Consider the following 12,500-nt stretch of genomic DNA (forward strand, 5'->3'; position numbering starts at 1 on the left):
GTACCGATGTCAGTCATGCTCGAGAAAATGTGGGCAAACTGTACTAACATTCAACAGGAACCCAGGTAATGAGTGTAATGTTTCCAAGTCGCATAATATAGATTTTCACATGTAGACTAAAAAAAGATAAAACTCATCTTTTTATGAAGATTGAAGTAGCGTAGACAGAAATTATTGGTTAGTATGTTTCTTCAATAGATCTTAAGATGGGGGCGTCCTTTACGGGTTAACCCATTGGCGCTAGGTGATGTGATATCACATCATGCAAGTATTTTGCTCTTGCCGGATGACATCCTATCACATCATGATCTCATCCTCAAACTATATGCTTTATATCGTCATATATGCATATTATCATGGAAGTTACATTTGTATTCCCATGTGAAATTAATGTAAACAAATATAAAAATCTCCTAATATCAGATTTTGAGCTCAGTCACTATTATCTAGCTGGCAGGAGCAGCATTATGCAAATACAAACTCCTACGCGAATGGGTTAATAATCCTATCATCACAGGCTCTTGGAAGATTCTCCATGAGTCTCTTCCAGTCTCATTTTGTTTCCCAAGGGCCGACTTTGGGAGAGATGAGGGAGGCTCTTCCCGTTTTCTCCTCCGCCCCTCCCCCCCTCAACCCTGCTCTCTCACCCAGTTTAACCGACGCTCATCGTCCTCCTCTTCATTCCTATTTGTTCGCTCACTCATCACCGTGTCTTTGTCCTCATCCTCATCCTCAGCCTGCATGTAGTTTGAATATCAGAAGAATCTGCTTATGACAAACACTTAGCACAAGTGTTTTTCTGCATTTTTACATTCTTTTTATGTCTTTTTTTTCTTCTTCTTTTTTTGTGTTTAATAACATCATTATTAAAAAAGCCTGATGGCAATTGTAAATAGAGCAAATAGGTTGTTGGTGTGAATTAGAGCCTATGTATATCTCAGTGTAGTTGTTCTTGCAAGAATCCATAGTTTTGTAAATTAGTTACTTTACAATCGCTGCGAGGCTGAGACCTTAGGCCCGCCCGCTGTAGCAGAGAAGGAGAAGGCCTCTTGATAACCAATACAGAAGTTTGTATTTGTTTGGATCAGTATTATTAGGTTAGGAAAAATGATCCCTCTCTTTCATGTGCTTTGTATACTTAATCAAATTTGATCAACACAAAGACTTCTTGAGTCACAAAGAACTGTATATAATAAGTATGAATGCTGAATTTTTCTTTGGATGCTATGCACATGGTTTCAGTTTGATGTACTCCAAGAAGTGCACATGTACTACACACATTACACATTCCTTGATGAGTACCCTGACCCAACCAGAGGCTGATGAAGAAGGTATTTTGGCTTTACTTCAAAAATCTTTACTCTTTTTGATTTCCCAAAGTCAGTGGGATATTACCAGCTAAAACAGTATTTCAGGCGATCTCATTTTAGGGATATATTACTGGTTTGCTTGGGAATATTGTGAAAAATTCAATGAACCAACTGGAAGACTGTTTGTGAAAATGCTAATGGCTATGATTAATTTTCAAATGTTTGTTGAGAAGTAATTTTGAACGATAGTTCACTTGCAACTTACGTACAATCAGATAATGCAAAATAACAGTAGAACAGTATAAATATTCTTTGTCTTAATAGAAGCTAAAAAAATTGAAGTTCAAGTATTTTTAATGAAAAAATAAATCTTGTAGGACAGACCTTATTAATTTCCATTTCATTATAATTGCTAAATAAAATATACATTTCATCTGCTTTAAGCTTGATGCAGATATGTGCATTTAACATTGATGTGATCTAAATGTATACATTTTTTCACTTGAATTGTTTGAAAAATATTTAAGAATAGGCTTTTTTTTCTTTTTCTTTTTCTTTTGTGTGTGTCTGTCTGTCTGTTTGTGTCTGTATTATGTTTATAGGACTGAAGCATTTCCAGCTTATTGATGACTAATTTGTTTAATAGTTTTAATTTGACCGAGAGTTGGCCATTTTCCAGGAAAGAAGACTAGCCTATCCTTCGCAAATCGCTGAGGATAGTAGATAGTAGTAAAGTAGGCATTTAATGTAATTCAAATGTGATAATGTTACTATCAGAGGGATTTTATCCCATACAGAATCATCATAGCATTATAGTTGGATGAAAATCTAGAAACACAAGAAGAAAACTTAGAATTTACGAAGGCTTTATCAATGTGTTTTTCTTCTTTGTTTATATAGCCAGTGACTTAACCCATTGCAGACGGAGATAAATTTGCCTGCCCAGCCTTCAGGACAGGTTTTACTTTAGAGAGAGACCGCTTGAAGCAATATAATTTGAATCATCCTCCTCTCTTTCAGTCATTCATTGTAAAACTAGAGCGGTTTTCGTGTTTTATTTTTTTGTGTGTTTTATTGAGTTTAGAGACTTATATGTGCCATATGACAGGCTCTATCAGTGCTGCAGTTGACTAAAATTGTAGTATATTATCCATATTAGCTCATTATTTTCTTTATACTCAATGTGATAGAAGTATTGCTGTTTTATGGGAGGACAAAAGGCAACTTTATTTTTTTTGTATTTTTGTGCTGTCATGAACGAATACGAAACCTAAAACCACCTACAATAAAGATAACAAGAAGAGGTAGGGAAGAGGAATGAAACCTGTGCTTGTGACTGTGAGTGCCACAGTGAAAGGCATCCATATTGGCACAGGAGTACATTTTAGACACTGGGTATGGATTGAGTTACCTTCCTCTTTTCGTTCTGCCTGCACATCCTTCATCGGCGGTACTTTAGAGCAAGGGTTCATCAACTTAGTGTGTGCCATCACTCTATAGAGACAGCGCTTGCTAGAGACCGTGGATGGGTGCCATTCAAGGCTCTCTCTCCTGCTGGTGCTAGGAAAAAGTGGTGCCATCTAGGTTTTGGATGTTAAGCTATCACGATATTACAGTAATTATAGTAATTATGACTGCAGTAGCCATCATCACTCATTCCTTTTTCATAGCAAAATAAAATAGCACAGTGATCCAAAATCTCCGAACGTCATGTACGTCATGACGCCCGTCGTCAGGCCAAAGCTCCTACGTCATATATGTCATGACACCCGTCCGCAATGGGTTAAAACATCAATGTTAATGAAAAGCTCTTTTTTTCAATCTAGTTATTGATTTATATGAAAATGAAGTAAGATATATACATATATTTATATTTTTAGGAATCAGTGAAAATGCCAATACCAATCTCTGGAAGAAAGAGGAACATATATCTGTGTTAAATCATACCAGAAAAGTCACTGTGATTGGGTCATGGTACTTCTATTTTATTTCTCACTTATTTTCTGTTTATTTCTCTCTTTTTATTTTGATTATTATTTATTATTATTACTATTATTATTATTATTATTGTTATTATTATTATTATTATTATTATTGTTATCTTTAAGTACACCTTCAGTGCTGGTAACTGTGCTGTACAAACATGAGGGTCCCTTGTATTAACCCTCACCTTTTTCCGTTGTCTGAGTGAAGATAGGAAAGAGTGCTGCCTAACTTGAAACATTTTCTACTGCTGCCATATTGTAGAGTATACAACACATCAGACTCTTCTTAACGCACAGCTGCCAAGTACAGTGTTGTATCCAGTGCTCTAAAAAAGGAAAGAAAGTGACTTATTTTTTACAGCAGTGCATACAATTTTAATTTCTCACATGACTGTACACAGTGTTGTATCCATTACAGTGTAATGCAATACAATCCAGTTTCTACATGAGGGCATAGGAAATAAGTCATATATTGTATATCTGCATTATTTGGCATTTGACCTTCGTTGGTCCCTAGAACTGTGTGAAGTTATGTATACGGGTCACTACAGGCTAGTGTTCTACTATATTTATTTAGTGCATAACATACAGTACAAGAGTGTATGTACATTGGTGTGAAGAAGGAAAAAGAAAGACTTCATCCAGCTATATATAGCCTGTTCCCTCAGCACTGGCTCTTATTTAGAGTATAGATCATGTAAAGTTAGATAAGATGAAATTAACATTATACAAGAACAGTTGAAATACTGGCCAGTGTAGGTGCATACAGTAAAACATTTATTGAAGACTATATTCCTTTTCATAGCGATGCTTCACTAATACCATTATTTGTCTGGCAATCATTATAGTGAAAGGCATCATCCAAAGAACTGATATGAAGTGAAACGAAATAAGTTTTCTTTTAAAATTGTCCCCAAATTATGAATTTACCTTTAGGAAGAATCTTCTGTTTTCTATTAGTTCAGTATATTGTAGCAGTCTACTTGTCTCTGTCATTTAATTGGAAGAGAGAAAAAAAAGGGTTTCATTTCCAATAGTCATCAGTCTATAGAATTTTCAAGACTGAATTTTTTATAAAGCTTATGAAGTGTGGATAAAATATGCTTCCACATCTTGTGATCAAACCAAGGAAGAGCAATAAGAAAAAACAGTTTGAAGGCAAGAAAAAAAAAAAAAAGTACGGTCCTACAAAAATGAACCTTTGCCAGCATTGTATAAACTCAGCAACGTTTTGTCTTTGCTGAAACAAGGGTTCCTCTGCACAATGTGAGTAAGATTAGTGAGAGTTGGGTATCAGTGATAGAAGCCAGAAGAGGGATATTTTGAGATGATGGAAAGAGATGTATTTGAGGATTTGGTTATTTATATTCAATTTTTTATTAAGAATGTATCAGGGAAGCACATTTTGTCAAGTATTTTTTTTTTAGAGGTTGAATTTCATCAGTACTCCCTCCTTTTTGACTTGCATGGAACCCTCCTTCTTGCATGCTTTGGAAAGAGCTTGCAGATTCCCAATAACTACTTGCTGCATCTCAAACTTAGAAACTAGGTTTTAAACATTGCTTTGATGATATATTGCATAAAATGGCAGACTGGTCCCCTAGTAATGCCTTGTAGAAGATACCTGCAAAATGACTCCTCAGTGCTTTTAATGAAGAGTTACATTTAATTGGAATTCTGTTCATTGCTGATCCATCACACCTCCCCTAAGCTGCTAATGACTCTCCATAGCATGAAATATAACTTCTGGAAGGCCTTACTTATGTATGGAAGAATTTTTTTTTTTAAAGATTATCATTGTTATTTTTTGATCTCAGTGTGGATTCTAAAATCAGTTAGACTTTTCATTTAACTTGTTGAGAGAATTTAAGATATAGATAGCTTATGGAACTGAAGAAAATGTAACTTAGTGTAGTTTTTAAAAGAATCTATGACTAATAGAATGTCTATTTATGATCAATTTTAATTCATGGTTTGTTTAAGAAGAAATAGACTATTTTACAAATCATGTATTTTCCTAAAAATGAAAAAAAAGAACTGAATTTATACAATAGATAGAAAGAGGCAAGATTTTTATTTTGTTTTGTTGTCATTACATAAGCATCTGAAATTTTGGAAACAAAATTGTTATATTCAAATTCAAAAGCATATGAGAAATGTGTCTGACACTCCAACTCTTTCAGGAGAGGATATACCAAATGTGATAAGCAATAATGGTCCTTATAGTGGTCTTCCCAAAGTACAGGAAAATTAGGGTCTTAAATACCATAGTTTTACTTGTGTACATCTAATTGCCATAAGAATTCAATCATATTTGTCTGTGTTAGACAATGAACCATTTTGGAAGAGAATAAGGATGTAAAATCAACCAGATTTTGGACATTCAACTGTTGTGTAAAGCTAACACATCATTATGCATTGTATCAAGGTTGTTAGCCTGTTGGAAAATTTTCCACAGTGCATTTCCATTTCTTGTGAACAAATGATATTCATCCTCCAAAGTTAACAGGTTAACTCCCATGGTAAAATTGGTTACTAGTCATTTACAATGTGTCCATTTTTTCCATGGTGAAATTCTTTCATTGTATTTATTAAGAAATGTGGAGTAAATCTGTAGGAAGGTTTATCAGCTATATAAATGTTACCGCATATTAGGGTTAAAGACCAAATCTTATAAAGCGATAAGTGACAGATAGAGGGGATATATGCGACAGTATATGCATTGTAGCTCTAGTTGTCAGTGCTTCTCTTCAGTGCAAAGTAGATGAACATCAAGGTCTTTCAGCTTCAGAAATAGGCAAAAGACAACAGAACTAAAATTATTCAAAATCTTAATTTTAAAAATATGAAATGCACTCTGACAAGCAGTGTGACAAAAGACATGGCTTTTTATAGTTAGTGTACCATTCTCCCAATGCCTTTAACCAAGATGAAAAGCACAAGCCAATTGTAAAGTTTCGAAAAGAAGATTAAACCCATTGCAAATTGATTGTCCTTCAGTTATCAGTCAACCAATCATAACTTTACATCTTTCTGAGCTTGCTGGCATTTAATCATTAGTATCTAGTCAAATCTTATACTGTTCAGTGTCCTAGCCACTACTTGATTTCAATAAAGAATTAATACTATTGGCAGAATAATGTAATGTAGTCAGAAAAAAAAAAGAAAAAAAAGAATGGAGATTGGTGTGAACAAGAAGCCGGAGGAGAAGGAGCAGCAGCAGAAGCAGTAGTGTGTGCCAGCTGGACGTAGAAAGCCTGTGTGTTCCCTAGACTGGAAATTCTGAGGCATGTTGTCCTTTGTCTCTGTCAGCCTCATCGACCTCATAGTGGGATCACTCTTGAAGTGGTCCCTTTCGTGACGTACTATGGTGCTTATGAGACTGGATTGCACAAAGAAATATGGGCCAGAGATTATTTTATTCCTCTTCTTCTTCGGTGGAATTGACTGTCTTGTTAGTTTGCCAGTCACAAAAGCTGGTTAGTCAAAGCAGTAGTACCTAGTCACAATCATAGCAACGCAATCAGTGGGATAGCTTCACAACTTTGTGTCTTAAAGAAGTACACAGATCTTGTAATATACTATGAACTCATTCTTAATTCTGATGGTTGGAAGAATCTGCATGTAAGAGCAACCTGGCATTCCATACACAAAAGGGCATCATCTTTTTAGTTATTTCATGTGATTTGTACACGCCAAGATTTGTCAGTGTGGCATTTTTTAAGCATTCAAGCAAACAAGCATGCCTGTTTGTAAAAGATTATATTTTGATGCACCATTCATGAAAGCATAGATATTTATTACCTTGATAGTGTTTTTTTTTTTTCCTTTTTTTTTGTTTTTGTTATTGCATTAACTGCAGAATGTCAGGGTTGTTTGCACACTCTTCCTTAGCCACGGTTTTCTCACTGTATTTGAATCCAGCCTTTATGATAAGACATTCATCATTCATGTATGAAAAAATTTGTATTAAATGGGTCATGTAGTATGGTGTGTGTTATTATGCTCAACTCACAAATTTGTAAGTCTGTATATTCCAGGTGTTCCCAAGTCCTATGCTGACAATGAAATGTAAAAACGCTGTCTTGTGTTTTGCTGACCTCCCGTTTTTCTCTTACTCAGTTCATAAACTGTTTGTTATTGACTGTCCTCTCTTGATGCTTTATTCTTCATATTATATTTATATGAATTGTTATGCTGATGCTATATGCTGGTTTGTTCATGTAATATTTCATGTTCTGGAATTTCAACCTGCATTACCTCTCGATTCTTGAAGAAACTGGAAAAAATCCCAGATAATCATTTCAGTTAGAGAGCAAGATTGGAGAAAAACCTCAGTGAATGGTATGTATGGATGTTGAATATAATTATGCTGCTATTTGAAGAGTGAAATGAGGTAAACCTACTTTTCTTTTTTTAAGCTTTATCTAAATTTTAATCTAAATATAATGTACTTTGAGATTAAGCAGTATATTGACAATAAACTGGCACTAAATTAACTTTAAGTGTATAATCAGTATTACATCCAGTCATAAATTAATTGCTAATTTCACTGTAAAGTAAAATTTTAAATATAATAAAGATATCAAATGTGTAAAAAAAAAAAAAAAAAAAAAAAAAAAAAAATTAGAATAGATTTTAACCCATTAGCAGCGGATGGCATGATTTGGTGCAAAGGCAGAGTCGGTGATAGACGCGGATGGCACCATGCCAGACATGTAATTCAGCTATCCTACTGCACAGACCTTTTTTTAATACCGCGACCAATGGGTTAATATTATTTGATAATACATTAAAATATTTTCTTTTCATTATCAAAATCACTTTAGTCAAGAGGTTACTTGTCACTAGTGACAATAAAACTGGTTTACTAAAAATGAGATTTTTTTTATTTAGCCATATAATACAGACTCTACAATATATTGCAATTAACACTCCAAATTTTTTGTTTTGTCGATACTGAGGTTAGGCTTTTTTCTCTCATATTCTTCATCTATAATTCATAACATTTTGAACGTTTGGTTTACAGATATGTTACACGACCATTCCACACAGCAGCATGGCCACCCCCTCAATATTTACCATGATAGAAGGATGAAGTGGGATAACTCTTGAGTGTCAGTCAAACGCCCAACAAAAGTGGGAATTGAGTTGCCAAAAATTTTGCTCTGATTTTTCTTCATCTTTCCTGTTTTATAGCCTCTGGTGTGTTTATATATCTTTATAATCTCTTCAAGAGTAATCATCTCACCACCTCCTAACAAGTATTTTGAGAGGTGACAAGATCTATTACAATGCATCAGTACTGCACAAAAAAAAACAAAAATATAATAAAAAAACAAACAATGACAATATCAATAACAATATTTCGATTTATTTTCCTTTCTTTCTCTTCTCTTTAAAATTGACATATCCCTTCCTTCTCTCCTCACAATTTTGTCCAGTTAAGAAAAATTATCTTATCTCAGATACAAATGACTTGCGAAACTCATGAATTATCATAATATCTTGTCACCTATTTCTCTTTTTATACATTATTCATTTATTTTTATTTTTTTTGTGTTATTTTTTTTTCTCTTGTTTTTGTCCTCAGCTTACCTGGCCAGCTGACATATAACACAAATAAATTCCTAATACTGGCGAGATAAATTTCAATATTCCGACATCATCATCATCATCATCATACAGGCAGTCAATCACCATCACAGAAAAAAAAAAAAGAATATTAATACTAGTAATAACAATATGAATACTTCTCAAATTTTACAAAAGACAAAAATGAGAGAGAGAAAAAAAAAGAAGAAAAAATGAAAAACAAGAAAGAGCCTTCACAAAATCATCACTTGAGACCTACTCCACACAAGTAAAGTGGTATCACACACGCAGGTAGGTAAGTCTGTCTTTGTCACGATCTGTCTGGCCAGGTTCGCTGCGGACGTCTATGATTTGTACAGCCTCTGCCTGAGTCCACCCAGCACCCGGCCTTCCCTTTCCCTCGCCTTTCGCTGTCATCCGTGAGTCCCTATCTCAATGGTGACGAAGACAAATGACGGCGGCGGCAGAGATAAACTCCGGATGACCCACTGCCTGGCGGGAATAGACCTTGTCCGGCTAGGAATTTGGGTGGGCAGAATTGTTTTTATAATAAAATAATATGTACTCCATTAACTGTACACTACATATTTGCACTTGCACAACGGAAAAAAAAGAAGAAAAAAAAAATTGCACATTCTACTGTACAAGTTATGTAACAGAAAAACAATGACTTTGTGACTTTTTACAATGGGTGGAAGTTTATTTTTCCCCACTCAGTTCTCTTCTAACAAATGAACAAACATGATACAAACAAACATACACTCGCATGTGCACACACACACACACTCACAAACACACAACATACTCGGTCATTTACGTGGCCTTGAAGGCAACTCTTCTATTGTGATGCCCATAATTTCACTGATGAGGATGGAGAGGCACTGCAGTTACCAGGTGGACAGAAAATGGTTTAAAAATAATTATAACAATGCAGGTAAATAGGAAGAATAAAGAAGAGGAACGAGAAGAAGAAAGAAAGAAAGAAAGAGAGGGTAACTTTGCCTCCTTTGTCCCTCTCCTTGTGGAAAGAAAAATTCAAAAACTTTTTATCATTAATTAAGCAAGAAAAAAATGGTCATGAGATTTTGCTTCAGGTTCAGTTCTATCACAATCTGAGCATTGTCCATGGGGGGGAGGGAGGGGGGGTCAAGCCATCCACAGAGAGCATGCGTAGAGATCAGGTGACTTCGAGGAAGACTCGGCTAGTCTTGGTGTATAGTCTTAGCATATCTTCCTAAGTTTTGGGAAGTCTTGCTTAGTTTGCATACCTTGCCTTGTGCTCTTGGAGTACTGCTTTATTACTTTTTTTCTTCTTTTATACATATTGGGATTCTCACTCCTATGGGGAGTTTGACTATTTTAAAGACTGCATTCAAATTAGGAGTGTTGTCATTTGCACAGGTAGGGTTTTGTGTGTGTGTGTGTGTGTGTGTGTGTGTGTGTGTGTGTGTGTGTGTGTGTGTGTGTGTGTGTGTGTGTGTGTGTGTGTGTGTGTGTGTGTGTGTGTGTGTGTGTGTGTGTGTGTGTGTGTGTGTGTGTGTGTGTGTGTGTGTGTGTGTGTGTGTGTGTGTGTGTGTGTGTGTGTGTGTGTGTGTGTGTGTGTGTGTGTGTGTGTGTGTGTGTGTGTGTGTTTCAGTACATATTTTTAGGTGTATATGTGCATATCTATATACAGGAATATTTTTAAGTGTGTAAGGTCTTTAAGTGTATGTATATGTAAATATGTACAAGTGTATCAATTGTGTGGATCCATATGATATGTGGATGTATAGGACTGGGAAAATCTGAAGATTCTAACCCACTTTGATATTGTTAATGAAACAAGTTCTTGCTGGTTGCTCTTGTTCATTCCACTTCAAACTGTCTTGGAAGCCATTGTGTGCCTGAGAATTATCTGGGGAGAGAGAAAATGTAGACATCATTATCATTATGCATGACAAAAAGCAGATCTTCAGCATGTGTGTATATTGTGCATCTCTTGTCACACTTTGGGTTATTATGAGTAATAAGATGACATGGAAAATGTCTAGAAATTGAGGCAATGATGACACAACAGCAAGAAACTATTGAAGCACATCATCATCATCATCATGAATAAAGGACTACGAAGGTCAAGAAAAAGCAGCATATCAAAATCTTTGCAAGTGTTTTCTTACCTTGCTGGCCAGTGGTGGCTGTGCCATTTCACTTGGTCTTCCATCACAACTGGCACCTTGTTCAACTATACAAGTATGTGAGAGCTTGAGTGGCACAGAAAATGCAGAGTACTTTAAACCACATCTGGGCACTAAGGCGAGGGCAGAATCCTCCTCATAACCTTGAGCAAGGAAGTATGGAGTGTCACCAACTAAGGAAAGGTTCCTCTCTCACAGAATGGGCCACTGAGGAACAGGTAATGCCGAAGACTTCACCAGACTTGCTTCCAGAGAACAAACACAGTCACAACCAATGACAACTGTATGGCAGAAGGGTATATACATATAACAGATACATATACATTTGTTTCACTCAAGCATTTCTTAAGTTTATCAACCAATATTGTCATTATTTCATACATGTGATCTAACATCTTTATAGTTTCAGTGAAACATGTAAGACACCTTCAATCTTAACAGCAGAACACTGATTGAAGATGCATCCCTAGGTCTATCAAATGTGTCACACAAGACTACATCAAAATTTCTCATTTAGTCCAATTTTTTCTGTGTTTAGTCAGTATCATATAACTGTTTTTGTTAGCCATGCAGAAAGTTTTTGAAGACAAAAAACAAAAAAACTTTAAATTTTTTCTTCCTCCTCTTGGTATTTACATAAAACCATTGTCTGTTTTCACTCTTCAAACACTGCACTTTCCTTTTTGACTTCTCTCTTTTTGAGATGTAACACAGCACTTCTTTTATTCAATCACTACATTCTGGTTTAGAAAAGTGGCATCAACACTATTTCAAGAGGGAATAAGGAAAGGAAACTTCCATTGTCTCCAATGATGTTCCCAAATTTCTTTTAATTTCTTTTTTCCATTATTGCTGGTCTTTTGAATCAGCCTTTTGCCGTCTTGCCCCGACAGCATTTCATTCTCATAGACTCAACACCCCTTTTCTTTCCTCTCTTGGCTGATCTCACTTTCACTCTCTCACTCTCTCCATGTTGGTGAGCTAAAAATATAAACTATTTCAATACAATTTCCCTTGGTACAGCTCTCACATTTATGCACTGTATTAGCCAAACTCACATACACATTTCCAGATTATCTATTATCCTGATATCTCACTCATTAACATACACATGCACACGCATCCATGCATGCAGATTTGCTCACTTACTCTTTTCCTAAACTCTTCATTATTCCACATTGGCCTCCAAAACTAAATTCCATTCATGGCCCATTGCCTCAGTAAAAATATTGCGTCAACGTTCAATTACTTCAGAAACGATGAAAACTCTCGCGACGTCAGGCTAGCCTTTTTCTAAACTAAAATTCCTTTCCCTGCCACATCCTTAAAGGTGCTGATTCAAAGACATATCCAAGTGCTACATCACTCCTAAGATCACTGCCCCCTAAACTTGGACTCTTTGCGAGACAGGGTGACATGTCTAGATCACACAACTT

At 35.5% G+C, this 12,500-nt stretch overlaps 1 protein-coding gene across 1 annotated transcript; it reads right to left on the minus strand.

Annotated features, from left to right (window-relative positions):
* Positions 1-10,520: 10,520 nt before the first annotated feature.
* Positions 10,521-12,243, minus strand: LOC122254770 (uncharacterized). Its single transcript, XM_086549198.1, has 5 exons — positions 12,214-12,243; positions 12,028-12,045; positions 11,504-11,558; positions 11,047-11,237; positions 10,521-10,784 (listed from the first exon to the last, which is right to left on the minus strand). The coding sequence occupies exons 1-5, from the start codon at positions 12,241-12,243 to the stop codon at positions 10,746-10,748; spliced, it is 333 nt and encodes a 110-aa protein (XP_086405324.1). The 3' UTR covers positions 10,521-10,745.
* Positions 12,244-12,500: the final 257 nt, after the last annotated feature.

This window comes from Penaeus japonicus, unplaced genomic scaffold (assembly GCF_977035675.1).
Source record: "Penaeus japonicus unplaced genomic scaffold, GWHDUDI00000001_assembly GWHDUDI00000022, whole genome shotgun sequence".
NCBI classification, from domain to species: Eukaryota; Metazoa; Arthropoda; class Malacostraca; order Decapoda; family Penaeidae; genus Penaeus; species Penaeus japonicus.